Below are 26,494 nucleotides of genomic sequence, written 5' to 3' on the forward strand. Positions count from 1 at the left end.
AGTTGCTTCGCTACCTACACAGACACCAAATTTAGTATTTTGTAAGCTGAATTGATGATAAAGGTGTATCACTTGTGCAAACATGATAATAATGATATGTGTGTGTCATGTAAGAAGAACCTGACTACATGCCACGCTGATGATGCGCTCCGGTTGGTTCGCTTGCTTCACATACACCAAATTTGTTACTATATGCCGTCAATGAATGATAAATGTATTTGACTGGTGCAAATATGATAATCATAACAAGTGCGTGGTGAAAGAACATGACTACATGCGACGCTCATCATGCACTCGCAAATGTTTAGCTGGCTTCACGTATACCAAACTTGGTATTACGTTTCGTCAATCGAGGATGAGCACACATGTCAGATGTAAACATGATAATCATGAAGTGGAAGTACGGCCTAATTTACGTACACCTCGTATAGTTATGCCAATTTTAATGAGACAATTCAATCTTCCTTATTGGTGCTTTGCATATAATCGATTCCTAAAGTACGTGAGATCTACCTTTTTTTTACTTCTTTTTGAAATAAACTTTCTTCCTTCTACTTCACCTCCACCTGTGATAGATCACTGATCGCGGTACCATAGCGTGACACAATACGCAGTAGATCGTCTGTAAGGAGTCCTAGCGGAAGAATGTTTCTTCGTTCTTTTTTTTTCTTGTTGCAGTTTTTATGCTTTATTTATAGGGAATTTCTGTAATTGCCTCCCCTACTAAATTCCCTTCGGGGCCTGTAGTGTGTTATGAATAAATAAATAAAAAAGCTGCACTTTTAAAGGAACGCCATAATTCCCGCGGGCATGCGCGCCGTGAAAGGGGGGGGGGGGCTTGGAGGACTTCTGTTTTTCATAATTACCTTATAGTGGGAAGGGAGCAAAGTCGTGCATAAAAGTTAACATCATAGGAAAGGGGAGTGCTGTGACGAATCTTCACCCCCTTCTCTTTCCGATGGAGAACCTGAGATGGAGAACCCTTCCGATGGAGAACGTACACCTAAGGTCGTGTTGTTTATTTGACATAGAAATTTTGTTGTACACAAATTTTCAGACAGTGAAGTCTACTGTCGTGCGCAACGTTGACTTTTTTTGTCTCCCAGAGCCGTAATATTGAACGAAGTTGTTAAAAATGCCTTGTAGTGCACGGGGTTTCGAGGTTGCTTGGCCCAGATTCCCACAGGAAAGACCCGGAGCCAGACCAGGAACCTCCTTTATTGACCGCTGCCAGCTGCTGCCACGTGCCACCCGGCGCACACTCGATCATCATCCTCCGCTACCTTCAGTCACTTACAGGCTCGCAGCTGCCGCTCTCATACTGCCCCCTCCCCTTCGGTCAAAGTGAAAAGGGGGACGTGATGCGGTAGCGTCTAGCCCTGGCCACGACGGACCACACGGGGCACACAAAACCTCCTGTAAGCACAGTTGATTCGCTCATAGAGGCGAACTTTACCGCCACCAGAAGACGGAGGCGCACCGGTCTCACTCTAGTTGATGACTACGGTTGTCGGTGGCAGCTGGACAGGAAGCCGATGCTCCTGGTGCAGATCCGGTCTCACCGAGCGAGCGGGTCGAAAGTAGTGAATGTAGATCTCCTGGAACTGACATTGTTGTACGTTTCCGTAGTCGTGGTAAATGTCTCGCTGTATCATCTTTTGCCGTTGTAGCCGCCCGGACCTCTCACTTCTGCGTAGCTGCCACTCCTCCACCTAGTAGTCGTTAAACGCTGGCGAGCTCAAAGCCGTGGAAGCGTGATGTTCCTGCAAAGGCTCTGACTGCTAAAGTTTTCGGCACTCACATCTCCACTTTCGCTGATGTTGATGCCAGGTCGCCTTTCATAACCTTTCTTGACGTAGTTTCGAACCTTTAGGACAGCCACTTTGCGCTCCAGAGCACACACGCTGGTGCAATTACTCGCGTTCACCGCAGGTTTTTCCTTCAACGTGTCCACCTTTTTTGTCACTCTCTCCAAGGACTTTTGCAGCTGTTTCAGCTCCCGTTACAACTTGGTTTGTTTATTCGTTTGCGTCTGCTTTGCTTCAAACTGCTCTATCAGCCGGTTCTCCTCCATCTCAGCTGAGTCCAGCACCTGCTTCAGCTTCGCAAGCTTTTTCTTCAAAGTAATTCATCCTCACACCTCCTTAGGATGTGCTTAAGAGCTGTCTCAGAATAAGACACACGACCGAGATGCGTCTCTATTTTAGAGACCTTTGCTCAGAAAGTCTTCTCTCCAACTTCGAGCTCCTTAATTTGCTCCTGGTTCTTGTTGCACTCGGCCTCCTTCTTGTTCAGTTCCACAATTCGTGCCTGTGCTTGACTAGCATATCGGGGACGGCCCTGCTGAGCCTAGGTGATCTGCGCGCGAAAGTCAGCTGCTTGCATTCGTAGCTCGTCCAGCTGAAATTCCTGGAATACACGCTGCCACTGAAGCTCCTCTTCATGGCTGCACCACATGTTTGCCAGATCAGTGTGTCTCTCCCACAACTGCATTTCGAACTGGGCAGACTGTTGTTGCTGATCTCTCAGGCGCTGCTGGGCATCTGCGAGCAGCTCCTCCCAAGTGCGAACTTCGTCTTTCAGGTCAGAAATGTGGTGGTCTTTCTCATCAATAATGCTGATTGCCCTGAATTTGCAGACGTTGTGTGTGTGCTTGCGCCCGTAATGTTCATGAATGAAGCGTCCAACTCACTCCAGCTGGCTGATGATAGTAGTGTGCTGCAAGGTAACCTGCTTCAGATCATGCACATCAACCGCCAGGGCAGCCTTGTCCCTCTAGAGGTCACGAATGCAAGCTTGCTCTCCTACGTTGTCGTAATACGTGACTGCCTCCACATGTTCATATTTGCCGTCCGCGCTGCAGTCTGCTTTCTCTCAGCCTACAGAAGCGTCTCTCTCTGCGCAATAGTCGCCTTTCCTGTGCTGCTCGTCTTCGGCCTCTAAATTGATGTGCTGCACGTCGAGTTGTTTCTTCCTTTTCTTTCTTCCTTTCCATTCTATTGTCAACGTCATCAATAGCGCCACCTGCACAGCTTCTTTTCGAGCTGCAGCACCATCTCGTCGCGTGGCGTCTCCACACACGGCGTTCACCGCAATTTCAACCTTGGTGACGTCCCATGCACCCTGTCGACACCAACTACCATCTGCCTGGCGTCCATGGAGCTCACCTCCCTCTCCACGACGATGGGTACGGCCGCAGTAGACGGCTCCGCAAATTGCCGAGCAAAGCGAGCAAGTGCCTAGAGGGAAGGAAAGGAGTGACCCAACAGGTCCAGCTTGAAATGGAGGTGGCATCGATGCATTACGTGCGAGGCTTTAACGGACTCAGGTGCAGTGAAGTCCGCCCAACAGAAGAGCTTCTGCATGGCCCGAACATAATCTCATAGACCCTTCTGTGAGTGTTGCGTTCAGGTGTCGAGCCTGATAAAACTACCAACATCTTGCACCCCACTTTGGGCGTCAAAAGTAGGGGATTGCGAGGCCGCTCAGCCCAGAACCGCGGAAGGAAGACGCAGAGCCAAACCAGGAACCTTCTTTATTGACCGGAACCCTGGCCGCGACTGCCCACTGTTAGCCGCTGCCACATGCCACCCAGCGCGCCCCTAATCACTGTCCTCTTCCTTCTGTCCTTGGCAGGCTCGTGGCTACCGCTCCTATAATAGGTAGACGCTTTGGGGGGATGCAATCGTGCTCACCCTTTTGGGAACTTGAGTCATATGACGAAAACACACAGAACACACTGTTATGCGTGAACGACAGTAAACATTTGGGCAACTGTACTGGGCACATTTTAGCATTACTCAATTCGTCGCAGGATGCATCATTTCCGGTAAACACTAACTTTTTCTCCGGTTTCTTCGGGTGACAGATGTTTTCAACAGATAGACAACTTAATTTGATCGAGGACTTTTTTGAAAACGCGTGCGCCCATCTTATAGACTCGTGAGCTGCCTCTGAGCATCACCTGGCTCCCAAACTTATACGAATGTTACCCTTCCAGGGATCGTCGCTTTGAACGGCCAGGAATGGAAGGAAAATAGACGGCTGTGTATGCAGATTCTCACCGACCTGGGATACGGAAAGGAGTCTATGCACGCACTCATTCAGGCAAGCTCAGCCACGTGTGACCCCATAATTGTGTTTTTTCTATAACTCGCTATGGCCACATTGAATCTTTCCTTGACAGTTTTTTTTTCATTCTTATTCCCAACGTATTAGTTCTGACCCTGTCGATCGCAATGAGAAAAGAACTTGCTGGACTGCATGAGGCAAGCTCAATATTTATCTCTCATTTATTTCATTGCATTTCAACAGCTGGAGCACAATGACGAAAACTGACTAGCGCACAAACTATTGGCGGTGGCATAACTCTTCTATCCCATAAAATTTGAATGTAACCGGCTTAGCAAATATTTCAGATATAAATTAACAAAATGAAAGTGACTATCAAGTCAATCGGCTTTAAGAAATTTCGTGCGCCAACGTACCTCGCATATTCAATGTAAAATATCTCAGGTGCACTACAGTCGGATACATCTTTAGAAATCTGCAGCATTCCCGCCTCAAAGGCAGTTTTATACACACAAGCCTACACCAATGGGTGTGCTTTTATGACTGACGTCATGAGCCCGAGGGCCGGTGACCTAGCTTTCGGAGAACATATGCCACTTGACGCGCGATACCATACGCTGTGTGCACGTATGCGCTAAAAGCTGAACTACAACTATACTTAACTCATTATCATCGGCGTTAGTCACCGCTATATAGATGTGCAACCAGGCGTCAGCATGAGTGCATTCACGTCAAAAGAAGCTATAGATGCAAAACACCTGTAGTGCTATCGTTTCGACGGCGCGCCAAACAGAGTATGCGCGACCGCGAAAGAAAAGAGAGAGAGAGAAAACTTTATTAAAAAGTCAGTCAATTGTTCAGGCATGGCCCATCGCCCCTAGCTGTCGGCCGGAATCCCTTGGGACGTGAATAAAGACGGTACTTCGCCGTGGCACGTGATGCCATGGCTCATGTTTCCTTCTGGGGCCGGCTGCGGTTCAGACGTATCTTTCCTTCGCTTCTGAGGCATGAGGCTGGACACCAATAAGCGTTTTTGTAACTGTCACAAAATTTTCAAAGTAAGCATTTCTTGATTTTGTGTTTGACCAACGTATGATGTAGGGATCATGCAGGCTTTTTTTACTTAGTGTCAGTCGCTGTATTTCTGTGTAGTTCAGTGTGGGCGCTCACCAATGACATTCCATAGTGCAGGAAGAAGCGCGGCACTTGGTTGCAAAGATCGCAGAAGCCGGAGGCAAGCCAATCGCATCGCGAGGGCTCTTGGATGCCAGCGTGCTCAACAACATTACTTTCTACCTGTTTGGCAAACGCCATGACCTGGACGACCCTAAACGGCGCCAACTCGACGCTCTCATTGCTGGGTTCTTTCAATCTGGGCTCGACTTCTCCATTGAATGGTTGCCTGGCTGGCTTAGGCGAGCGTCGCAGCGTCTCTTCCCGACGATGCGCTGCTCTGCCGTCAGCAGGCTGGCCGAGGATATCACAGATTACATGAGGCGAGTGCTATTTCAGACAATTTATAGAGGGTGACCACGCGTAGCTGGCCGATAACGACATTGCGTATCAATCGAAACTTCTGCAGGTATACACTACGATGGCTTTCATAATCATTCGGTGGTTTCGACCATCTAGTGTTCCTTAACGTGCATTGACATCACACAACATATGGGCCTCTAGAATTTCGCCACGACCAAATTGTGACCGCCCCCGCTGGAATTCAACCCGTGATTTCAGGTCAGCAGCCGAGCATTATAGCCGCCACGCCACCATGACGAACAATTCTCCACCGTTGAGGTGAATAATGGTCTGCTAGTTTCTCCACTCAGACATATTGTTATTCGGGGACGGCGATGCCTTTAACAAGAAGGGTTCGTTGCAGCATTGGTAGTTCAGGAGCTAAGACGCTCTTTCCAGTATCGGTGCAATTTCTTGATTTGTAGAGGGTTTATTCACTTTGGCTGGTCTCTCGCGCGAAATGCTTTGATCCAGGTGCCACTAAAGTTCAACTGTAGCAGCTTGGAAGGAGACCATACGGGAGCCCGTGGTCACTGTTACAGTTTGGGGAAGTCACCGTCCTCTTTCCCTGAAATTGTGGGCCAGACGGGAGTCGCCGGAGGCAAACGCGTATCCGCTATCCTCTTTCGTTGGAATGTTTTTAGCTGCAGTGTTAGCTTTGGCTTATTTATCAAAGGCCTTCTGCTGTTTCGATCTCAACACGTTGCGGGAATCATTGCTCAGCAGGTCGTATAGGTAAGCGAACGAGCTTGCCAGGATTGAAAGAAACTTGCTATAGGACGTCAGAACACTAATGTAAGAACGCCATTGAGTAACGTTCGTAGGAATCAGAGCTTCCATGACTGCCTCCAGTTTATCCCTCTCCCAGGTATTGTAGTCCTTCGCTGCTTGTCCTGATATAAAAAACCTCATGATATAAACCATGATATGTAAACCTTCAGGACTCCGGAAGGTACACTTGATTCTTCAGAGCTTCACGGCATTCGCTCAGCACTGCTGAAGTACCACCTTCAGAGCCCTTCTTTCGTCACGCTTTGTTCAGCAACCAGCACGTCATCTTATATAGTACAGTGGGACATATACAATGCCCGCCAAGAAGGTTTTACTGGTACGCTGAAAAATCGCACATGCCGACGACACCCAAAATGACCTGCGGTTACAAGAAAACAGCCGCCGATGGCTGCTGATCAAGGTTCGCTCCTTTGATTTTTTGTCCAGTGGTATGTTATTATACGCGTCGCGTAGGTTCCATCTGCTGTATCCATTTCCCTCATCGAGGACAGCAAAAAGGTCGTCTATTAAAGGAAGTGGGTATGGTTCCGTATCCCATGCCGAGTTCAGGGTTACCTTTTAATACCCATTAATCCGCATCGACCCACCGGCTTTCTCAACCTGCACGATAGGCATTGCCCACTCCGAATGCACCACGTGCGAGTGCAACGCAGATTTCTGTTGTCAGTCTGACTCGACGTCTACTTTGTTTTTTTTTTTCAAATGCTTGGCAGCGATTTTGCTTTTGAAAAAAATTCCTTATCGCCCCTTTCGTCACATATTGGTTCAAAGGTGGTACCTTGAATAAGCCTGAACGTGGCTCAAATACGTCACTGTGATCCGTCAATATGGCCTCTAAGTTCAGGCCTTTCTCTTGACTTACTGAGCTTCACAAACAAAGAACGGGAACTCATAGGTTGTTCCGCCTTTGGACGGGGTTTCGACTGCATAGACATCACCTCGGGAGATGCAGCACAGTCACTGGTGTCGTAACGGTCTTGTTGCCGAAAGAGACCAGAAGCCGTAAGAGACCGGCGCTTACCGGCTACTGGCAGTGGTCTAAAATATCTTGGTAGCTTTATATTTAAACTTCTCAAGTGGTGGCCAGCTAGCTTGATGCTTGTTGTAGGCATCCCAGGATAATACACATACTTGTGAGCCGATGTGATTCATATGACGTGGCCCACACCGCCGCAGTTAAACTTGCGCCTTACTGACCCGATTGTCTGGTTCTCTTTGATGGTGCCTTTTCTCAAAGAAGACAACTGGTAGAGCTTTTAGTCATCTTGCGAATTTCGATGGCCCGTAAACACATGTGTGTTCTTCTCCTGCTTTTACTTCGTACAATATTTAGTGGCTACGTGCCTTTATCGCCCACACTGAAAAGATTTGGCATTCTTGAGCGAACAGGTCACTTAAGGAAAGTCTTGGCTGCCGCAGCAGTCACACGGTTTCAACGGTTCGCTCCGACCTTGTTGTTTTCCATGGGTAGTTAGCTCACGCTTACTTGCCAGCTTGTGAATTTCCGGTACAATCTCTACATCGGGCGTTTCTGATGAGCCCTGCACCTTCGCGTTCCACTTCATCCGTGTGTACAATATTCTTCGCTTCCTGTAGGATCAACTTCCGTTGAGCAAGCTGTGCCTGTTAGGTGTCGGCACTTCGAATACTGCACACCATTCTGTCCAACATCATGAGGCTCAATGCTTCACCAATATGGCATCTGTCAGTGAAACTTCCAAGTTCCAAAATTACCCTTTGAGCCGTTTCTCCCTGCTTTTGAATGCGAGAAATTTTATTAAAAATAATAGGCCTTAGAAGATAATTTTGAAACGAAAGATTCTCTCTAAGAAGATGAAAATGTTACAAAAAGTGTACTGTTTCCGCCCGAAAATAACTGACTCAACATTTACAGAGCACAATGCTTCCTCATCAAGTCGAACATAGCACGTCCTGCAGAGTACTGAGACGAGAAACGCTTTTTTCTTTGCATCCTTAACCATGCCATTTTTCTCATAGTACGAGTTGATGTAGATAACATATCAACCTCACTTGACGTTTGCGTGTCGAACTGCCGCGTTTCGCCCTATATTTCGGCAAGTGTAGAGCCAAGAAAGTCTCCGTTGCAGTGGTTTTTGGGTTACCAAATCTATTCGAGTCTAGACATTTGTCTTCCTGTGCACGGTTCTTTTCCTCTTTGCATGCAGGAGGAAAGCGGAAACACGCTCATCCCCGGTAACACTGTCTGGTCCCGCAATATTGTCTTTTCGATAATTCTCCGTAATCTTCTGAAGGCTGGCGTGATGCTCTTCGCCATTTTTTTTCGCCTACGTGGCAAAGTTTTCCAAGTTCGGCTATGAAGTTTATTGAATTACATATTTCCGCAATATTTAGGTGTGAGAAATTTTATAAATAGCAAATCAACAATGAATTTTTCACGCAGAGAACAACAAGTCTACAATGCGACGACACTACCGGTGTCTGATAATTTAGAAGTTAATAATTTGTTTTATTAATTTGCTGCCATAATTGCTGTGTTTTAACACATGATCTCCCACTCCTGGGAAAAATTTTCATGCAGACCGTAAGCATACATTCCAATGTCCTATTTTATAATTTCCAGACGCATCTCTTGAAACACTCTATATAATACCGCACCATCACAACATAAATGTTTAATTAAGTTATTGTGGCTTCACAGGAACACTGCTACTGGCATTTTCCTAATGACGTGATCCTAAAATGAGTAAATACAGTGAGGCGAGAAGCAACGTAGTAGCAGTCAGTGAACACTGTTTGTGCAAGTAAGTTTCCCTATCTGGCCTTGGTCGTGCGAACCACGCAATAACGTTGTTTGTTTACCGTCCAGAGAGGAGATAGAACATCATCAGAGGATACCAGAGAGCCAGCGCCCGAGATGCTTTGTGGATTCATTCTTGCGAGAAATTCAAAGTCAGGAACAAGCTGACATCACAAGTAAGCTACTTGTTACTTATCGACCTCTCTTTTCTTTATATATTCATGCAATAAATTTTCACCTAACATTTCGTAAGATGCGCACATGCCACATCGATTGCTAAGAACGAGCCACCCTGTTTTTGACACATGGTGGGTCAGAAAGGAGGAGGAAAAAAAATTTCTATTTTAGAGAACCCAGCGGCCTAGGTCGCGTGGATCCCACTTATAGGTGATACCCTAGAAGTCTTTGGGCCCTGGTGGCATCCTCGGCCCGTCGAATCGCCCAGAGCTGTTCTTCTGGGTATGAGCTAGGCAGCACAATTTCCCACTGCTCATCCTTATCAATAATTCGACCCTGTCGAACCACTTTTTGACAGGCCCACAGGATGTGTGGCAGGCCCGTTTTTGCCTTCCATAATTTGCACCTGTCGGTGTAATGAGCTGGATAATAGTTGCTGTAGGCCACTGTGTTTTAATACGTGTTTGTGTAATGAAGGCGCCAGGCCACCGCTTGCTGCTTGCTAAGTGTATGGTGCGCGAGAGGATACCGGGCTCTTTATAATCAGTAATAATTGTTGGTTATCTTATCGGAAACCATGCGATCTCCTCTCCAGCCTAGTGGGGGCTTCTCAGTGGCTCGGCAAGGGAGTCCTCGAGCTGCCATGTGAGCCGCCTTATTGCCAGGAAGAGAGAAGTGTGCAGGCGCCCAAACAATTAGTGCTCTTGTGGGGTCTCGAAAGTTGGCCAATACTATTTGTGCTTCCGGCGAGATTCGCCCTCCGGCTAAATTTTTGACTGCTGCTTTAGAGTTGCTGTTTACTCTTATAGCCAGCGTGAAAAATATGGTCACTGCGATAACCCAGTCTTTCGAAGCTTCCACGCTTCTGATTTGAATAGAGTCGCTAGCTTTTAGGGCATCGTCATTGCCTATGACCGAAATGACCATAGCACACAAGTGCGCCTAATCCGCTGCGCCCTACGTAGACAGCATCTGTTGAGCTTGAGAAACGATTTAATTGTTTTCGAGTGTTCTATTGTACTTTGTTATACTAGGTACGCATGTTCTTAGGCAGTGGAGGGAGAGAAGGTGTTAAATTAGTTTGCGCACAAATCAGTTGCGTGTGAAGCTGTGCTTTTCAATATAGAACCAATGTTGTCAAGCTCCCAGAATATTCTTTTCTGATGGTGATCGGTCTTGCATAAAAATGATAGAGCATGGCTCCTAGAACATGTCTTTGAGTTTAATAGAATGGAGATAGACATCGAATGCAGAAAATTGCCTCCTCAATGCCGCCCACATGTATAGTATGTGCCACTCTGCTGGTCATTCGAATGAGACAAGAGTATCCATTCGTAAAACGCACACTCTAAAATATGCAACGCAGCTAACTTTCACCCCAACGAAAAGAGTCCAGATTGAAAACGATGTCGCAAATTATAGTGAATATAATGCAAGCGCAAATTCGAGAAACCTGGTATTTCACTAAAAAGTGCAGCAGTGTAAATCGGAATTTTCACGTAGGGGGCTTAATGATTCGTACGCCATGCGCCCCTGCAATACAAATCTAGCAAATACAGTCTCCAGCTGTAGTAGGGTATGTGTAATAAATGTACCGGCAGCTCTTTAGAGCAAACTGTTTTGACATCGTGCAACTTCTCCGGTTTAGACGTTCAGCAATCTTTCATAAATTTACGCCGTCAACGTACCCAAGGTTCAGTAAAAATGTTGCTTTATTCCTTCCATTTGCAACCTGAACGGCTATGTAAAATCAGCAAAGACATACTCGACTAGAGAAAAACAAAGTGCACACTACACAGTGGAGCTTTTATTGTCAAGGTTCGCCGTGTGTCACAGATTTATATTTATCATCGGGAACCGTTCAGCCCTCAATCAGCGCCCAATTATCCTGCACACATGGTTAGCAAGCGAAGTTGGAACTTCAGCCCGGCGTTTATCACTAAGTCAATCCCGACGTTTAGCTCAAGTCCCCCTCCCCGTTATTGCTTACGCCTTTACACTGATCTTAATCGATGTTTGCTGCCCAAAAGATTCATTGTTAATTATATAGGACAAGTGTGGTAAGTAGTTACATTCTGTGGCACATACATGCTATATGAGTTCTGCAGAAGAGATTAACCTCCGTGCTTTTCTCTCATTTTATTCAGGCACTCTCTCTACAGGAGAGCTGTTATGCTCTAGGTACGCTTTGTGTCTCAGGTAAAAAGCTTTCACCACCATGAGCCACACGTGCTGACACACCTCCAAGAATTTTGTTGCGAGAGCTAACAAGAGAAGGTGGAACGTGTCCACCAGCTCTGGTGTGACCGATGTTTTGCGTGGCTTAGTGCAGCTGCGCTAAGTACTTCAAAAAAATAATTACTGCAAGCATTACACATGCGAAAATTGCGAAAGTATGGTGGGGCATGCCGCAGTGGAGGGCTCGAGAAATTTTGACCGAAAGGGCGTCATTTATCTCCACCCAAATCTTAGTTTACTGGCCTACATCGCACTTTCAGCCCCGTGAAAAATAAAACAGCGGTGAGCGGAATCCATTTTGCGTGCTCGGGACCACCGTGGCCATAAATTCATTTTTAACGACAAGTCTCTTAATAGTGAAGTGATCATGGAGTCAGAATAGACGTGAACGCAGATTAGGAGAAGACACTACTGAATTGAGCAGCTTTCAGCTTGATCGCTTAGTGAACTTGCTGCACCAATGAGAGTCGTTAATAAGCTTAATTACGCATGCATACTGCTAAATAAATATCAAAAAAATGCACAGATAACAAATTTCTTATCGCGTACTCAGTATGACCAATGCTTACATCTGAACAGTTAGCACATTAAAGAACCCCAGGTGGTCAAAATTTCCGGAGCCCTCCACTACGGCGTCTCTCATAATCATATCGTGGTTTTGGGACGTTAAACCCCACAAATCAATCAACAGTTAACCAGTCTTTATATACAGGCTTATGTCTGATTTTAAAATCACAAAGTTGACAAAAAGTACCGAAATCTTATGCTGATTTATTAGCCGACATTTTCACACTCCATAGCAAGCTTACTTGTTGACAATGAAAGAAATGAAATTACGGTTAGTGACGATTCTGACAAGGCGATAGAATGTCGCAATTGTCGTTTCATGCGTGCTTGGAGGAAGCGTTTAAACAACTGGACCGGGAAGAAACATGAACGTCGATTAGCAGAGAATGGCTCAACAACATACGGTTTGCAGATTAAACAGTTCTCTTCAGTAACCATGGCATCGAGTTGTGAATATATGATTGAGGGAATAAACTAATCAAATATTAAATACAGACCTGAAAATGAATATGATACAGAAAGCGATCATGCTGAAAAGTCTGGGGAATCAGATAGGATATGATAAATTTCAAAAGCATACATTGGACTACATACGAGAATATGCATACCTAAAAAGCAACTATCAGGAGAGCTTAATAATGAAATATATTTTCCCAGGAATAATATTGGTTGAACGCGCGTGGGGACGCAATCCCAACTATTATTATAAGATGTACCGCTATCATTGAAGCCGAAAGTAAAGTATAAAACAACCGCATACTGCCAGTTATAATATATGGGGCTGAAACACACAGCATAACAATTGCGCTAAAAGAAATGTTGAGGACCACACAGCTGAAATGAAACGTAAAGTGATAGGAATGACATTAAGAGATGGGAGGATGGCAGAATGTGTATGGGAACAAACACGGGTAATAAACACAGGTTCGCCATATTCAGGTTGGCATCAAGCGAAATGGATGAACCTGGGCTGGTTCTGAAATTCGTAGAAGAGACACACGATTTACAGTAACAACAGCAGAATGATTACCAAGGGATGGAAAGCGCACTCTAAAAAGGCAGAGCGTTAGTTGTAGTGACAAAATAAGGTTCGCAAGGACAAAATGAACTCAGCTCACACATTACAGTGCAAACAGAAAGCTATTGGGAGAAGCCTTCATCCGGCAGTGGACACAAGCTGGCTGAGAACCACCAACATGATGTTGAGACGGCATTATTGATCTAAACTGACCGTATAGTGCACAACTAGTTGTATGACTTGAGGCTGGGCGTAGTCTGAGCCACCTCTGTAGCCGGGAAACATTGGCGAGGAATCACGACAAAGCTGAGTGCACACACACACACACACACACACACACACACACACACACACACACACACACACACACACATCACGCGCGCGTCCACACACACGTGAATGGATGTCGCTAGCTCTCTGAACTTGCCACTTGCGAAAGAATTTAGGGTGTGGTAAAAATACGGGCATGCTCTGCGCTTTTGTCTATACTTTGCCCGTATTTCTACCACCTTTACTCTCACGAGACCGCAGCGGCGAATACTGTCCTCGGTCGTTGAATAATATGGCCGTTGGCAAAACTCTGCTTTTATACCTGCAGTATCGAAGATATTGACATCACTGTTTGGGACCACGTTTCCTTCAAAATCAAACTGTGTACACAGATTTTGAGTGCGACATTGTCAAAAAAATCTCACATAGTCAGTAAGGTTCACAGAGAATTTGGCGTGGCCTCGGTCGAGAGCTGGTTATACGTGTGAAAGGGCTATCACATGAAAACTCATAAAGTGTCCGGCTTGGGGACGCTTTCATGATACGTAAAATTTAGCTCACCATATGCTTTGACTTGCTTGCCAGAAAACATATTGCCAGCGAAAACAAGACAGTGAAAAAAAACGTTCAGGATGCTCGCTGGGCTTCCTGTGGGCCTCTTCATTCAACCTTGCCTTTTTTCTGGTAAAACCTGTCTCAACAATCTAGCCCGACTTACAGCATTAATTTTAATATTCTGGTGTGCACTGGGCAAGATAATAATTGTATTAATTGAAATATATTTCTCGGGTTTAACATCGCAGAACCATGATATGATTGTGACAGACACCATATTAGAGGGCTCCGGAAATTTATAATTTAGGGGGATCACCGTCTTCAAAAAAGTTCCAGTAGTCATTGGCTGTACAATAAAGAAATGACCAACCAGCATTTTTTCTTTCAGTGGACCACCTAGTTGGTAACGTCTCTGATCTGGTGGTGGCTGGCATATTGACCACAACGGCAACTCTTCAGTGGCACCTGCTGCAGCTAGCCCTAGAGTCATGCAGGTTGCAAGCGCAGTTGCAGCAGGAGCTCGACCTAATCGTCGGACGAGAGCGTCCACCTGCGTGGGAGGATCGCCACCGCATGCCGCTCACCATGGCGACCATCTGGGAAATGTACCGCTGGAAGGTGGTGACACCTCTCGGTCTGCCCAGGGAGTACGCATAATTATTCATTATAGCTTCCGTACGCTACTGACATGCGAAAAAAATACAACATCTGATAAGAGAGTGCAGGACAAATAGCCGTAAAAACAGAACCTATACCACGAAGTGCCGAATAATACATGGATAATTTTTTAGGACAAAAGGTCCTAGCTTTGCCGCAAAGGTAAAGCAATGAACGCAACAACAACAAATTGGAAGGTAACACGCAAAATAGCAAGCAGATCAAAACGTGCCCCGCGTTTCTCACGCACAAATAACGCATCAAACGTACTCACAGGTACAGATGAACACCAATAGGCGTCTGAATTGTTTCTTCACTGTATCTGAAAAGTACGCTCTTTTCGCAAACGGAGACTGTGCAACAATGATAGTGACCTTTGTGTGCCCGGTAACTATAACACAATCGTTCCGGTGAAAGCTTAATGACAGCCAAAACATAAGATGTTCCGAACCGCGAGGTAAGGGTACGCGAAATGTGTTCAGGGGCTTTACGAGCACCCACTCCTCTCCACGAGGCCAGGTATGCGTGGGAGATAATCATAGCGTCATCTTGGTGGTAATGCTAAAAACGCGATACCTCCCCCCGACTCGAGATGCCCATTACCAGCGGTGAGTGGTATATATAATAAGCTTACCGTTTGCACGTTGAAGGTCTTGCTCCTTGGTGACTCAGTGGTTAATGCCTCGCACTCACGATGAAGAATTTCCACATTATATATATATAATATATATATATATATATATATATATATATATATATATATATATATTTAGAGAGAGAGAGAGAGAGAGAGAGAGACGGTGACGCCAGTGTGAGCAGCAAAATCCAGGCGAGAGTGTCCATGTATCTTCTAATGCAATAAAATAAATTGCCTATGCAAAATTAAAAGAAATGTGAACTAGCCATTATTAGCTCTCACAAAAACTCGCCCCTGCGTCTAAGAGGTGTGTTAAATGACCTGCGCTAAGGACGGTATAAGGGTATCGTGTTGATTGGTTTTCTCTTGATGATGGCTCTGGCAGTCACGCGTAAACTTTACTAATATATTATTGCAGTTTTTTTTTGTCAATAAGCCCACAGCTTTATAAGTAAGCACGTTGTGGTGTTAGTTTTCGACGTCGTTCTTTGCTCTACCGCATCCAGTTACGGCTGTCAATCAAATAGCAGAGCAAACACTTCACTCCGTAAGCCAAAGGGTTTGAAGGGAAGTGGTTGCTAACCTCTCGAGCTATGTACGGAAGCTGCAGCACTAAGTTAGCGGCTGCTGTCCGAATAGCAACTGTGGACAACTGATGCTCGAGAAGTCACTTATTCATGTATTTATTTATATTTATTATTCAATTTTACACATACCCAAAGCGCTCATGTGGACGTTACATGAGGCGCATTAATGCCATCCACAGGAAAAAGTACTATCTTTGTGATTCCCGCCCCTGCATATTTCTGGTGCATGTTACACTTCCCAAGTAGTGTCCGATTGAGCGCTCTTGTGCAGGGCATCAGAGGATACCTGCATCGGGGACCACTTCGTACCTAAAGGTACCGTAATAGTGGCCAACATGTGGACGGCTCACATGAACTCTGAACATTGGGAGCACCCGCAGATATTCGACCCTACAAGATTCTTGAAACCGGATGGATCGGCGGCCGTCACGCGGCCAGCCAACTTGTTTCCTTTCAGCGTCGGTAAGTCCAGCAATGAAATATAGACAACGCAAGCGTTTCAGCTGAGAGATTTGTGACAGAATTTCCGCCTGATCACTCATGTAACCAGGACTAGGAAGATCTAAAGAGTGATTTTTTCTCCGCCTTGCAATCATGTAAAGTCTCATGTTACGTAAGTATGTGTGGAGAGGCGAGGTTGAACAAGACTAAATGGGAACTTTGCAATGCAGGTTGCTAGCATACACACTTGCTGCACGTAACATAGTTATTATAGATCAAAAAAGTGCCTGCCACACGTAACATAGTTAATACGTCTCATGAGAGAGTCTGCCAGAAGGAATAAGTGTTTTTTTTTTTGCAAACTCTGACTGATATGTGGAGTTTAACGTCCCAAAACCACCGTATGATCATGACAGACGCCATAGTGGGTGACTCCGGAAATTTCGACCACCTGGGGCTTTTTAACCTGCACCGAAATCTGAGCACACACGCCTACAACATTTCCGCCTCCATCGGAAATGCTGCCGCCGCAGCAGGGAGTCGATCTCGCGACCTGCGGGTCAGCAGATGAGTACCTTAGCCACTAGACCACCACGGCGGGGCTTTTTGCAAACTCTGACAAGTTCTACAACCGTTAGCATGAAGATGCAGACGCACTATTTTATAACCTTAGGAGCTCATACGCTTCATTACGCTTTTCAAAAAGGAAAAAAGTACGTTACAAAAAGGTCTCAAATGATTTCACAAAAATATTTTGTGATTACAATCACAGAAGATCTCGCATGCGTATTCTTTTAAAGACTTGCCGTACTCTGATTAGGCAAAACAAATACCATTTGTCCAAAAAGTTGCGTAGGTTCCGCACATGTATTAAAACAGTAGTTGGTTAAAGCAAATGTCTCGCAGTAAGGTGTTCGCGATATTCCGGGGAGTGTGCGCCACTGAAAGCGTTCACGTGCCAAGCAGATTTCAGCCTAGCGTGCCTATGCATATTATAATATAGCAAGCGAGTGGAAAAGTAAATAAAGGGCAAGAAAAATTGACTGGGGATGGTTTAGTATTTTTATGGATCTGATTGGTTTATTTTTAACCAATCGTAAACGCTGGACAAAACACTAGGCATGGTCGGAAACATTAGTCGAAAGCCGTTCACTAAAAATCCCACGAGGCATTTCTTCATCTATCATGCTCTTTCAGCGCAATGTTTCCTCTAGGCAAGATAAAGGTCACCTATCAAGTAAGCGTGATCGGTTGTTGTAGGGTTTCAATCATTCATCATGCACAGTTCATGAGTTGCGTGAACGGCAGTTCTTAGTCGTCTCTTTCGCAACGACGTACGTGATGTCACTCACGTATTGGCTAATCATAAGGGATCCCAGATACTTGGAAATGAGCTAAGGATGAAGTCCCTTCTTTCAAAAAGGCGTTTGCAACTAGAGAAAAGTAGCTGTTGTGAAGGACTGGTAGATGTCTTGTGTCGCTGTGGTTCCCAGCACAAGCATGCTAGCAGAGATCATCAAGCCGACAATGTTTACGCGCCTTTCAGCGTGACGCTAGCGTTTTGTTCGTCCAGAAAGAAATTGTGTCAAGAAAACTTCGAGGAAGGCGCGCATAGGAAAGGAAAAATGAACTTATATAATACGGCCTAGTGTTTTGAGGTAATAAAGGCATATATAACAAAATGTAATGCAGTTTTGTACTTCTCGCGATCGGCAGAGGCATACATATAAAACATGTGGATGATTGTACTATCGCTGTGTTCAGTTAGGCCATTGGTTGCGGGTGGCAAAGCAAGGAATGCCAATATTTACACCCACCGAGTAAAAAAAAAAACCTTCAACAAAACAGGCGGTGAGCTGCCGGCCGCTATCACTGATCGCCACTGGAGGAGCTACGTGACAGAGGATAATTTAGTGCAATATAGGCGTAGAACGTGACACATCAGATGAGATGGCTGAAGCCACTGCCATTGTTCAGTTATAATGCGCAAGGTAATATAAGCACACAATAAAGCAGCGGTGGCTGGTGGAAGACTTGAGAATGAGGCTGAGCCAGCCTATGTTGACTTTTTAGAAAGATGAACTTGGTTACTCATCTATTTATAGCGTACCACCCGAACGAATTGTAGATTGCAGGACAGGGGAGACACTATAAATCAGTAAGTAGTGATTGATCATCCTCCACAGTCAGGGCCATTAGAAATATTGGTGTATACGGTGAAGCGTTCGGCAAACACAAGGGGCGTATATGAAATATCCTTATGTATGTACTAGAGAACAGCGAAATCGACAATTGAGCTTGTTTAAAATGCTTATGCACATTCGAAATGGGTCACATCAGTACAATACCACGAAAATAAATTTAACGCACCATCCAGTGCCTTCTACCAACTGATTTTTGCTTGGGATGGTCTCGCACTGGTAGACTCGGTGCCATTAGGTTGTATACGGGAGACTCTTGGTCAGCTGCCCTCTCGTAATAAGCTCACGTGCTACGTGACGCCACACAGGCTCATAAAAGGGTGTTCCCCACTCACCGCTATGGCTACAGATGGCGCTGACTGACACTCCCCCGTTCAAATTCACATACAAACCCAGTAAAGTGGCTGGGGGGATAGCCAACGTGATTGCCGACATTGGTTCTAATAACTTGCCCTATATATTCCTTGGCAATATTGTTTTTGTTATATCTCATTAATGATGTGTCAAAACAAGAAAAAACGAGGCCTTTTCATATATATATATATATATATATATATATATATATATATATATATATATATATATATATATATATATATATATATATATATATATATATATATATATATATATATATATATATATATATATATATATATGTTATAAACTTCGAGAATAGTGCAGTATAGGAAACAAAACAATAAAATATATATTTAATCCTAACAGTTTCGGCTGGTGGACCAACCTTCTTCGGAGGATGTATTTCACATACATCCTCCGAAGAAGGCTGGTCCACCAGCCGAAACTGTTAGGATTAAATAAATACTTTATTGTTTTGTTTCCTATACTGCACTATTCTCGAAGTTTATAACTTTTATTACGGTAGCCGGAAGAAACTCTGATCATATATTTCATCTATATATATATATATATATATATATATATATATATATATATATATATATATATATATATATATATATATATATATATATATATACATATATATGTATATATACATATATATGTCAATACAGGTCGCAGGCACCGAACCTGCCAACTTCGAATAACGCAGGTTCGGTTACTGCTCACGGCAAGTTATCTATTCACCCACTTTTCTTTCTTCCTATTTACATTACAAGTGGGTTTAATAACTTACAACTTCCCCTATACATTCCTTGGCATGATTGTCTGATAGATCTCATTAATATTGTGTCAAAATACAGAAAAACGAGCTCTTAAGTATACACTTCTTTTCTTATTCATTAACAAGGGTCTCGTACTGGCAGACTTGGTGCCGTTAGGTTGTATACGAGGGACTATTTGTCAGGTGCCAGCTCGTAATAACTTCCCATGCTACGTGACGCCAAACACGCACATGAAGAGCGTTTTCACACTCGCCGCCATTGCTACAGGTTGCGCTGACTGACACTACCACGTTTAATTTCACTTATAAACCCTATAAAGTTTGTGGAGGGATAGCCGTCGTGGTAGCTCAGTGGTAGAGCATCCAACTGCTCACGCCAAGTTATCTTTTCACCCACATTTCTTTCTTCCTATTTACATTACCATTCGGTCTAATAACTTCCCTTATACATTCCTTAGCATTATCGTCTGTTAGATCTCATATATATATATATATATATATATATATATATATATATATATATATATATATATATATATATATATATAAGTCGAGTTTTCCTTTCGTTGCCGTGGTATTAGAAGAAAATAAATATACGCGTCCAAACAACTGTTGATTGGCGACGTTTCGATCGGACACCGATCTTCATCAGAAAAAACCTAATAGAGACATAAATACGATAAAAGAAAAAGCGCACACATAAACCAGTGGACAAACAACCCATGTTATGCTGATAATTGATCCATAGTAATAAGTGGTCAAACGACCACCTGTGCGTCTCCGTACTTCCACATACGCATGTCACGTGCGTTTTGTGCGAAAAAAGTGCACACATAAACGAGTGGACAAAAAACCCATGATATACTGATAATTGGTCCGCACTAATAAGTAGTCAAACAAGTATGTTGCGTGTGCGTACTTCCACATACGCATAGCACCTGTATTTTGTGCAAAAAAGTGTACACCTAAACAGGTGACTAAACAACCCATGTTATTCATAGAATCAAGCCATGTTTCTTGGTTCCAGGTGTGTAAATGGTCCAGGTGGCTAAATTAAGGCATTTAACTTAGATATCGTGAAGTTTCTTCCCTGAAGTTCACCCCTCATGAACTTCCCCTTGTAGCTTGAAAAGAATACCAAAGTACATTGCTTGCGGTCATTGTCGCTGTCACGTTCCACCGGAAGGGAAGAGATAACTTTTGATAGCCGTTCACTGTGTTGGAAGGTGTTAAATTGTCTGTTTAGAATTTGGTTCACGTTAGGGGGGTTGATACTAAATGTTAAAACGAAGTTTTCCTGTCCCTCTTGTTTTAGTTTTTTTGCTGTTAAAGTAGCTGCTGCCAATCTAGGTTTGCCACATTATGTATGGCGTCGTTTACTATAAAGAGTACCTTGCGCAAGTTCTTTGCGTTGGCCTCAAAGTCTTTAGGACAGGAGCAAATTCTTTTGAAACCGTGGGCGTTGTGGTAGGGGAGGGATGTTTTGCAGTGACGAGGCTGGCAGCTATCGAAAAGAAGAGGAGGGGTTGGTGCCGGTCTGTAGGCTTTTTGTAAACGTTAGTAGCTCATGACCCGTATTTTACTATTATATGGACGTCTGGGAAATTTATTTTAGTGGTTAAGTAGGCATAAGTGAATGTTATGTCTAGATGAACTTTGTTGTAAGTTTCCATAAAATAATTAGGCTGTCCGGTGTGTCTGTCCAAATAATGAAAATGTCATCAAGGAAGAGTCTTAGGGAATCGGCTCATTTTCTGAGTTGATAGAAACTTAGTTTGAAAGTCATTGATGAAGATGTTGGCGTAGTTAGGTGCTAAACGATGTGTAAGCGCAAACTTAGCAAGGATTTCAATGATTATGGGCTTTGGATAGTCATCAGATTTAGGTGAACTGTAGGCCTCTACTACTGCTTTGATGCCGTTAATGTGGGTAATCTTGATTTAAAGGGAAGTTGCATCGAGAGTTACAAGGAAGGCACCCGCAGGCATTGTTATATCTCTGATCGTCCTAATAAAACTGTTGGTATCACGTAGGTAGGAGCCGTGTGTTGGAGGTATACTCTTAAGTATGGAGTATATGTAACTTGACATTGGTTCGGGGTGGGTATCTCTTCCTGAATTATTTGGTCGGCCGGGGTTTCTTTGTTGTTCATTTTTAGAAGCATACAAAATCCACGACGCCCTGGTTTTGCACGTGCTACAGTAAGTGCTTTAGGGAGTTGAGGAACCAACTCTCCGAGCTCTGCCAGATCATTGAGTGCGGTTGTTATTTTGCTTCAATTTCTAGGGTTGGATCTTAATCCAGTGGTTTATAAAAAGTTGTGTTGGTTAATTGGTGGGTGCCCTCATAGATATAGTTGGATTTATTTATTATTACAATTACTGCCCTTTTTAAATCCGACTCTATACGACTATTCCTCCTCCCCGTTTATAAATCCTCCTTTATTCTCCTCCCCATAATTTTCCTCCCCATAATAAATCCAACAACTATGACCCGCCAATTAACTAACACATCTTTTCACAAACCACTAATAAAGATCCAACCCAAGAACATGAAGCAATAATGACCACCGCAATGCATGATTTGGTAGAGCTCGAAGAAATAGATCCTAAACTCTCTAGGCCACTCTCTGTAGCACGTGTCAAACAAGGGCGTCCTGATTTTGTATGCTACCGAAAATACACAAAAAAGAAATCCCCGGCCGACCAACAAATTCTGGAAAAGGTGCTCTCACCGAACCGATATCATGTTACTTGACTCACTAAATAAAAACTTACCTCCTACACACCCCTTCTTTCTATGTGATACCAACCATTTGATTAGGACGATCAAAGCTTTACCAATCCATCAGGATGCCTTCCTTGTAACTCATGATATAACTTTCCTTTACACCAATATGCCGCACAGTGACATCAAAACATTATTAGAGTACTACAGTTCACATAAATATGATGACTCAGCCAACCCAATTGTCACAGAAACCTTCGCTAAGATAGCGCTATAACTCCACATCTTGGAGTTTTATAACCAATACTACTTACAAATATTGGCACGGCTATGGTGACTCGTATAGCACCCAATTACGCAAACATCATTATGAATATCTTGAAAGTTTCTATCAACTCAGAAAATAAAGCCACTTCCCGACAGAAGGTTCCTCATTATTATGATTATAACTTGGACAGACACACAGAAGAGCGCAATTTTTTTATAGAATCTTTCAACGAAGTTCATGCAGACACAACATTCACATACGCATACTCAACAACTGAAAGTATTGTCCTAGACGTCCACGTAATGGTAAAAGATGGGTCATTAGCTTCTAACGTTTACAGAAAGCCTACAAGGAGGCTGCAATACTTTAATTTCGATAGCTGCCACCCTTTCACTTCAAGACATTCATCCTCTACTCTGAGGCTGACCGATTCACAAGAATTTACTCCCGTTCCGAAGACTTTGAGGCCGACGCAGCAAACTTGCGCAAGGTACTTGGAAAGCAACGTTATCCTCTATCTATAGTGAACGACGCCATACACAAAGTGGCAAATCTAGATCACCAGCAGCTACTTGACCAGCAGAAAAAAAAACAAGAGGGAAGGAAAAACCTGGTTTGAACATTTTGTAGCCACCCCCCTTCCGTGAAAAAATTCGATAGGGACACTTCAACATCTTACAACAAAGTGAACGGCTATCAAAATTTCTCCCTTTCCCTCCACGAGTGGTATATAGACGCCCAAAAAGCATTAGGGATTATCTTTAGCGGTCAAAAGCCGATAAAACATTTAAAATTGAATGTCAGCCATGCGTCAAGGCTCGCTGCAAGGTGTGCAAACATATACAAGTAACCAACGTTGCTGAAAGCACGCATTCCCAATTCAAGCACTCCATTCACTCAAGCCTTAACTGTGACATCTATATTCTTATATACCTTCTTCAGTGTGAAATATGCGGTATTCAATACATAGGACAGACTGATACGGTCTTCCGCAACTGCTTCAATAACCACCATTCACATGTTCATTCGCTTGCGGATCTGCCTCTGTCTCGGCATATAACTCCTGAAACCACCCCTTTTATTATATCAAGGTTACACTCTTACAAAGCAGTTTCTCCAGTACAACAGAACGTGAACGGCGCGAACCATATATGATTTATAAATTTAAATCATGAAAAGCTGGTTCAAGTATCGCTCCAGGCATACTTTTTTCAATTCGCGCTCTGGAAGATGCGGGACAGTAACTATCCTAGCCAAACATTTTTTATTTCTTTTTTTCTGATATCGCACAGAGCAAGTGTTCGGGCATGCAACATAGGCACACGCATTCCGAGAAAGGTGAGCAACTGTCAAACAATTCCAAACCCGCCCTCCCTCCTATGAAATCACTCTCCAGGCAACCGAGTAAATGACATATACGACCCCCACGGTAAAAATTAAAAAAAAACTGCCCTCATTTATAAACATTCTTGAGCCACAGACCGGAGATCGTAGCTGCTTGGCATGTGCCTATCCTACACGTTGCTCCGTTTTTGCGGAGCTTTGACGTGCGTAGCCCTTGTTTTTTATCTTTATTAAAACATATACCACATCGCTCCGACATTGCCTTCCTCTCCAGGCTTCAAGAGCCACTAAGGACCAGGTTGGGAGAACCGGTGGAACGCGACAGCGACAATCATAGCAAAGAATGTACTTTGGTGTGTTTTTTCGAAGCTCTGAGGGGAAGTTGATGAGGGCCCAATCGAAAAATCCATCAGGCAGTGCCTGATGTGTTTTTCTCGTTCCCACCAGAACCGGAATGCAGACACGCTTTATGGTGTGTACGGCTGGTCTGCTGTATACAGCCGTTTTCTGGTGTGACACAGACTGGTGTGTTTTCGCAAGACGCGGGCTGGTGTGTTTTGGGAAAACCCAGACTTTTGTGGTTCGGTAGGAATTGGGCTGGGGCGTTCTTGCATGACGTGTTCCCGTATATTCCTTCGCTTTACGTAATTGAATGCACTGTGAATGAAATAATGCACTTTTACGTTCACATGGACAAAAACAGCAGCCTTGTGTAGGACTGAAAATGACTTCTTTTGTTTTTTCCTCTCTGAGCTTGACTTTGAGTTGGACTGCGTTGCTTCCTTTTCCACAAGGTTTTAGGCAGCCCTGCAGGGCATGGAAAAGACGAACAATTCATTATATCATTGCCCGAATAAAAAAATGAAGCTAAATATGTTTGTCGCAGATTTGTGCTCTTACTTTAAGAAAAAAATAAGAGTGTACAAATATTCGAATTTTCAAACATTTTTCGAATAGCACTTGCTAAAACAGGTTTTTTGAAGCGGCGCGAAACGAAGATGAAAGGAGGCGAGCTCGAAACCCTTGCCGCTCCTCCGCGTAGCCTTCGCAGGCCAAATCTTTCCCACACCCTCTCCGGAATCCGACCAAGAGGTGACGTGCGCATGACGTGCCCAAACAAGTCCAACTCCCGAGCACACCAGCAGCGTTGCTTTTTGACCAGCGTTAATTTGTGGTCTTCTGCCTGTTCCTGCAGGATGCTTTGGAACCGCTAGCTTAGACGCGGTAGAGTAGATGAGCACAATGAGTGCGGGAACGCGTAGGAGTGTTCCATGGTGGTCGTCTGCTCAATGCGCTGACCACGGGGACACGAACGCACGCGAAACGCTGGCACATTAGCCCCGCATCTCTTAGAATTTCACGGTAAAAAATGATAAAAAAACGCGCACAATTATTTATGCGTCTCATTATTCATTTCAAGTTTTAATACTCCCTTAAAGCAACAAATACATAAACTACGTATGTTGTGTTAAGAAATGTTTGATATATCACGTGGCTTACTGTTGACAACGTCAGAGCAGAGTCGTCTACGTAGAGGATGAACGACATTGCATTGCCCCGTACGTAGAGCATCTATACGCCCACGTCATGACCTCATTTTCTAGGCGTGCGCCGGCAGAGGGGAGGGGGAGCAGCGTTCATCTTGAAATTTGACGCATTTCCGCGGCGCGTAGCGTTGCAAATTTTGGCACATGTGATCATGAACGCCTCGTCTACGCATTGCGCTTGTCAGCTCAAAATTGTCAAACCTGGTGAGTGGCCCTTTACTACTGCAGTCTTATAGGTTTATGGTAGTTAGGGTGATGTATAGATATACAGGCTTGAGTATACAAACAAGTTATGGTATCACAGGAGTACCAGTGCTGCATATACAAAAGTATATTAACACATATAAAATCTTTAGCTCAAAAGTGTAACTTATAGGTGTGAGTACAAACGCTGATTCATAGTTGCGTATACAATACAGTTGTCATACTACACCTCCTCGCAACCCTTGACTTTCACCTATACTCAGACTCGCACCTACTGTAAAAGTCTAAACAAGCGCCTTCACCAAAGCAAGTGCCCCCCTCCCTTTTGAGGGAGGTTTTAAAATAAGCACCAGTAACTAGTTGGGGACCATGCAAGAGCCCCCCTGCCAAATCGAGTAAGATTATCATTCACCGTAGGGGGAGGGGAGGGCGCTTGGTGGAAATTTTACGGTACTTGCACTGATAAGTATTCATGTGACTCACACCTACGCTTCACTCACATCAATGCATACACCGAAGGTTATTTCTTATACACCCCCTTCAATATTTACCCATTCGCCGCCTCATGCCTAGTCGCATCACTGAGTGTTCACTCATGTTGATGCTCGGGTCTACTCAGATCACTCGTCACTAACTCATACTCACACTCTCTCGCCCAATGTCATGAGTAGTCACTCAAATTCAAACTCACACGGACTCACACTCTTTGACACTAACTCATATTCATGCTACATGTGAACACGCACTCATGT

At 44.1% G+C, this 26,494-nt stretch overlaps 1 protein-coding gene across 2 annotated transcripts in view; it reads left to right on the forward strand.

Moving 5' to 3' along the window:
• LOC119161891 (methyl farnesoate epoxidase) overlaps window positions 1–26,494 on the forward strand; it is a 201,233-nt gene that overhangs the window by 141,500 nt on the left and 33,239 nt on the right. For both annotated transcript variants that reach the window (XM_037414396.2, XM_075880287.1), the window contains 5 exons: window positions 4,001–4,107; window positions 5,263–5,567; window positions 9,227–9,333; window positions 14,371–14,629; window positions 16,135–16,325. In XM_037414396.2, the coding sequence (XP_037270293.1) occupies window positions 4,001–4,107; window positions 5,263–5,567; window positions 9,227–9,333; window positions 14,371–14,629; window positions 16,135–16,325 (969 nt within the window). The remainder of the gene's footprint in view (window positions 1–4,000; window positions 4,108–5,262; window positions 5,568–9,226; window positions 9,334–14,370; window positions 14,630–16,134; window positions 16,326–26,494) is intronic.

Source organism: Rhipicephalus microplus, chromosome X (genome assembly GCF_043290135.1).
Source record: "Rhipicephalus microplus isolate Deutch F79 chromosome X, USDA_Rmic, whole genome shotgun sequence".
NCBI classification, from domain to species: Eukaryota; Metazoa; Arthropoda; class Arachnida; order Ixodida; family Ixodidae; genus Rhipicephalus; species Rhipicephalus microplus.